General features: G+C 41.9%; 1 protein-coding gene across 1 annotated transcript; it reads right to left on the bottom strand.

Moving 5' to 3' along the window:
• Positions 1-4,162: 4,162 nt before the first annotated feature.
• LOC306656292 (epithelial cell adhesion molecule-like) lies at positions 4,163-5,551 on the bottom strand. The gene has a single exon (XM_079131332.1). The coding sequence runs from the start codon at positions 5,396-5,398 to the stop codon at positions 4,463-4,465; it is 936 nt and encodes a 311-aa protein (XP_078987458.1). The 5' UTR covers positions 5,399-5,551; the 3' UTR covers positions 4,163-4,462.
• Between the last annotated feature and the right edge of the window lie 543 nt (positions 5,552-6,094).

The raw sequence follows: 6,094 nt of genomic DNA on the forward strand, positions 1-6,094 counted from the left end.
CCGAGGACCAGGCGAGAATCCTCCGGGGTTCCAGTTGCGTTTAGACTTCAGGGCATCTGGGGTTAATCTTCCTACTGCTTTGTGGAGGATAGAGAGGTGTAGGGTCACTCTCGTCCAGAATCCTCTCCTTTGATCACAGCGGGTGGGCCTCAGACTGGTCTGGTGCCACGGGCTCGGATAGATGTGGAAGTAGGGTTTGGGATGGGCGGCTGGAATTTGCTACAGCGCTGCGCCCTCCCCTCTCTGTCTTCTGCACCAGCCTCCGCGAGCTCCCTCCCTTGACTCAGTAAGGGAAGGTCAGCGCGATGACTCCGTCACTAACCATCAACGCAGCTCGGAAACCCTGTTGCCTGGGGTACTTCGACCCCACTCCCAGACCCGCTTCTCGGCGGGGGAGACCTTTTCACCTTCTTGCCGGGAGTCCCTCGGGTGAGCGCTCAGCCTACAACTGCTTGACTTTGTTGTCAACGAAAAACAATAAATTTCCAGTTATGAAAATTATTTCCTAATGTTCTAGCACATCCTAAATCCACTGTATGTTTCTGGTATATCTTTTATTTGGGGTATACTTCTGAACCACAAAGTATCGTAAGAATGGGCTGTGTCCAGGATTATAAATAACAACAATTACGGTTTTTAAACCGCAAGATGTTCTAATTTGATCCTAGATATACTGCATATAAACTACAGGGATCACACGCTGGATTGAAATTAAGGCCAGTTATCTAGACTCTTAAAAAAAAAAAAACGTTCTCCACCAGGGGGAGCTGTAGACTGTCTGAAGTTTTTTCCTGCTCTCGCCCCCATTTCTTTGTGTCAATGTATGTGTGTGTGTGTGTGCCCAGGAAACAATCGCTGAGCTGTAGACCCAGCCCTTTTTCTTTTTTTATTTTGAGACAGGGTCATGCTAAATTGTTCACGCTGACCTTGAATTTGTCCTCCTGCCTCAACCGCCTAAATTGCTGAGATTAACAGGTGTGAGTCACCAGGCCCAGCAGTTTCTTGCCTTTTTTTCTGCCCCCTCCCCCCCACACACTTCAAAGCATGATCTGATAAATTCACTGACAGCCACAAGCCCAACTAGGCTAAGGCAGAAAGCTTGAATGGGTTCTGGTAACTGAACACTTAAGTTAGCAGATTCAAGTGTAGACAACCCTAGGTAAGTTAGGTTTTGCCCTCCTCTGTGATGGGATTTATTGTCCAAAAGGCCCTCCTCTCAGTGACAAAGTGGCAGCAGCAACTCTGGTCTCCCGGCCTTTCAGACTTAAATCCAAGAACAGGGGCTCCAGTTACCTAATGACTTCAACAAAAACATAAGAATTAAGTATCTTGATTCTATTTGGCCTGACTTTGGTTAAGTGACTGCCCCAGAGCTCTTCTGTCAACAGGCAAGAGATAGATTGGCAATGTCTGGATCTCAGGGGCTGAAGGTGGATCCAGTTTAACCCAAATGACAAGGGTTGAGAGAAAACCTACAGACAAAACCAGGCTCTTCTACTAGAAGCTGGGGAAAATAGTGCAAGGTAGTCCTCTGGAAATAGGTGGCAAAAAGGGAAGAGGCACAAGGTAGATGGCAATTGTGGGGGCGGGGGGAGAGAAAATGGAACAAACGGATTTCAGGGTTAGTTTCAGATAGGAGACACCTCTCACCAGGCCCTTATGATGAGCAGGCAGTCTGAACTTATAACTTCAGAGGTGGGGCAGCTCCAGGCTAGAGCTGGTCCTTAGAGGGAGTAACTGATGGAGGTAGAAGAGATGACACCCCAAAGTGGCTGGTTGATCATGGGGATATTGAAGTCACAAGAATGAGAAACTCAAGAGCTGAAGAAGAGGATGTGCCCAGCTGGGTGTGGTAGCACACATCAGTACTCCCAGCTACTTGGGGGGTTAAGAAGGGAGAAGCACTCCTTTAAAAAAAAAAAAAAAAAAAAAAAAAAAAAAAGACCTGACGGTTTAGCTCAAATGTAGAACACTTGCTAAGCATGGGAAAGGCCCTGGGTTCCATCCTTAGCACAAAAAATAAAATAAAATAAATAAAAACAAGAGGAGGGGGGAAGGTGTGCTCTTCAGTCCGTGGACAATGGATGGTGGTGGTCCCCAAGGATGGGGCACAGGTGGAAGAGATGAATGGCATGCCCCTCAAAGAATTACTGGAGGATGAAGAGGATGCTGACCTCAGATCTCCCAAGTCCGGGGTTTGTGTAGCCTGAGAGTTGCCTCTGAAGAGAGTCAGATCAGCAATGAAGAAGGAAGGAGAGGGAATGTTTTATAAATAAGAACGCAGGAGAAACTTTTAATAGAACAGATTAAGCAGATCTATTTATTGCCCATCTCCCAAAACGCCACTAAAATCACAACAAAGGGATAAAAATAAGGCATAAATCCATAAGGATAAGAAGAATGGAGAAGGAAATAAGAGCAGACAAAAGGAGTGAGCATTCTGGAAAGTGGGAAGAGGGTGGATGGGCAGTGACTGACTCAGCAAGGCAGAGAGATGATCCCAAGTGCTGGTAGGCAGGTATGGGCACCAAGACTCAACAGAATCCTGGAAGCCCTTGGGATTTGAACATATCAGGTGTTTTGTCTATTTATTGCTAGGAAAGAAAGTACCACAACATTGAGTGGCACAAAGCAACAACTATTTCTCCTTTCATGATCTGTAAATGTGCTGTGGTCACCTGGGCAGTTCTGCTCCACATGATGCTGACTGGGGCTTCTGGGATGGCTCACAGACATGGCTGGCAACCACTGCTGCTGCCTCCTGACAGCTCAGCTGTGACAGTCAATTAAAGACCTCTCTACTTTTCTGTGTAGTGTCTCCACATGATTTGGGCTTCTTAAAGAGTAATAGCATAGAAATTAGCTAATGGTTAGCCAAATCCAATTTTTCCTCCAGGCCAATCATTTCTCCAATACATTTGATTATCAGTATTAGTATCATCATAAAATCCATTTACATAAGATGTTTGAGTCTTAGTAACAAGGTTAATGTTAGCACAAAATCAAAGTGGCAGTAGAAGCTATTACAATTGTAATATTACCTTAATACATTTTTAGCAGCTGTAGGTTTATTTTGATAGCTCCCTTTCCATTGATGCTAATTTTTGTGTTCTTTATTCTTGATTAGACTTGTTTGATTTTATCAAAATTTAGCTATATTATTTCTTCTCTTTCATATATTTCTGCTCCTACTTTTATTTTTTCCTTTCTAAATAATTTGATTGTTAATCTAGCTTATTTCTGATACAAGTACTTTAAGTTATAAATGTTCATTTGAGTGCTGTTTCATCCCAGAGATTCTGATATTTTAAGCTTTTATTATAGCTTAGATCCAAGCACTTTTTATTTACTTTTCTTGTACTTCCTTCCTTGACCTCTGAGATATTTCTAAATGTGCCATTTAATTTTGAAATAGTTGACATGTGGGGGTAAGGTTCTATATATCTTAAGGTGATTGCTTTCTAATGTAATAAATCATGAGGATGCCTATAATTCCAGCAGCTCAGGAGGCTGAGGCAAGAGGATTGCTAATTCAAAGCCAGCCTCAGCAACAAGCAAGATGCAAAGCAACTCAGTGAGACCCTGTCTCCAAATAAAATACAAAATAGGACTGGAGATGTGGCTCAGTGGTTGAGTGCCCTGAGTTCAACCTCCAGTATCCAAAAATATATATAAATAAAAAATAAATCATGCAGGAAACATAGTCTGCATGATTTCAAAATTTTTAAAAAAGTAATGAGAATGCATTTTATATTAATCGTATTGGTTACATACATGTCAAAACTGATCCAATTGCATACTTCAAATATGTGCATTTTATTGTACTTCAATTTTACCTCAATAAAGCTATGGGGAAAAAAAGGGATGGGAGTATAGCTCAGTGGTAAAGTACATTTGGGTTCAATCCCAAGTGCTGCCCCTTCAAAAACTATAATGAGTTTAATTATTCCCCATCATTAGTTTATTCCCAGTATCCTTTCTAATATAAATTACATTTTAATTAATATTTATAAATAAAAATTTACTGTTTCTTAGACTTTTTTTTTTTAGGAAATTCAAAATGTTTTATTTCACACTTCATAAAAAAAGTTTTTATGTACAAGTCTTAAAGTAAATGGAAAGGCAACGTCAATCATGAATGAGACAGTGGTCATTCAAACACTACTGTGGAAGCATATTTAATGCACACTCTTCAATATTATGCATAAATAATTTTATGCAGCCAAAGTTCCTGGTTTTATATTATTAGATTTGCACATATAAGACACTGGTGAAATTTCAAGATTGGTAATGCCAATTTCAAGCTGCTTACATTGTGAGTACGGGCTCATTATTACAAATATATGATGTTAACAAACAAAATAGTAATCCTCAAAGGTCTTCCTTTTTGTTCCATCTTCATATGTAATCCGAGTTCCTTTGATAATTTCCTTTCTTGTAGTTAATCTTCACACTACAGTAGTTATGTACTGAGTTCCCTATGCATCTCACCCATCTCTTTTATCTCAGCCTTCTCATACTTTGCTGTTTTTTTCCTCCTGGAAATAACCAGCACAACAATACCAGCAATAACTGCTATTGTCACAACCACAATGACAGCTATAATACCAGCTTTTAGGCCCTGCATTGAAAATTCAGGGGGTTTTTCATCAAGATAGTAAATAAATGTTTGACCAGGATCCAGATCTAGTTGTTCCCCATCTACTTTCAGGTCTATTTTTGATGTACGGAACAAGGATTGCCCTTTTACATCTTTTTCAAAATAATAAGCCACATCAGCTATGTCCACATCATTTTGAGTTTTCTGAGAAGAATTTTGCACCAGATCAATAATGATAACATAATCCTCATACAGAATATTTGTGATAAATTTTGGATCCAGCAGATAACGAGTGGACATCATTTCCTGAAGTGCAGTCTGCAAACTTTGAGTATTGTAAGGTTTTTCCCTTGCTTTGTGTTTTAATTCAATGGTGATCCTGAAGGTCCTCACTCGTTCAGAGCAGGTTATTTCAGTGTCCTTATCAGTTCTTCGGACCCCTGCAGCGTTCATGCACCAGCATGTGGCAGTGCCATTGCACTGCTTGGCTTTAAAGAGCCCTTTCTCGTCACAGTCAGGGTCATAAAGCCCATCATTGTCCTGGATTGCCCCTTCAGGTTTCACTCTTCTCCCAGACTTAGAGTAAGTCATTTCTGCCTTCATCACCAAACATTTGGAAGCCAGTTTGGAACAAATGATAGTATTTTTTGTACCAATGGATGTACACTGGCATTCATCATTTTCATTCATAAAGCAGTCTGTGGTCAGCTTATAGTTTTCACAGAGACATTCTTTCTGAGCCGCGGCCGTCGCGGCGGCGAGCAGGAGTCCGAACGCGAGGACCTGAGGGGGCGCCATGTTGCGCGCGCGCCGATAAGAGGGGCGCGGGGTTGTTCCGGGACTCGCCGAAGGCTCGGTGGAGGGAGTGGGGCTCCGGAAGCCACTGGACGGCCGGGCGGCGCGAGGCCTGGGGCGCGCGGATGGACCGGACTCAGGTGCGAACTCGCCAAGGACTGCTCTTAGACATTTCTATAAATAAAATTACTAGATCAAAGAGTTTCAAAAAAAAGTGACAGTAGATATAACTTGAAAAATTGTTGCTGAGCAAGGGCTTGCTGCTCAAGGTGCAAAGAAGATCATATCATGGCATTGCTTCTTGCAGAAAGTTTTGTTGTAAGTTGACTAACAAGAAAACAGGAGGCAAGCTCAAATCTGCCCCCTGATCAATTGTTGGGCCAGTAGTAAAGGGAATTTAAGTAGCCTGGGGTAAGGGCAAATAGAGAGCTTGATTGGTTGTAATCTGGAGCCTTGGTGGAATGTCTGCACCCAGTATGCTGAAATAGGGAGAATTTGTGGATAATTCTGAAATCGTTGACAGGACCTCTTGCTTCTAATCTAGATCTATGCAACCCTGTTCTCCTTTCTCAGATTCCACTCCTTGGCTATTTTTGGTTCTACCAGGCTCTCAAAGTCATTTATGGTCAGGTCCTAGGTCTCTGAAACTGAGTCCTGAAAAATAGCTGAAACAATTTTTAGCAACAGGGAAGCTATGAT

This window comes from Sciurus vulgaris, assembly GCF_902686455.1.
Source record: "Sciurus vulgaris genome assembly, chromosome: 3".
Classification (NCBI taxonomy): domain Eukaryota; kingdom Metazoa; phylum Chordata; class Mammalia; order Rodentia; family Sciuridae; genus Sciurus; species Sciurus vulgaris.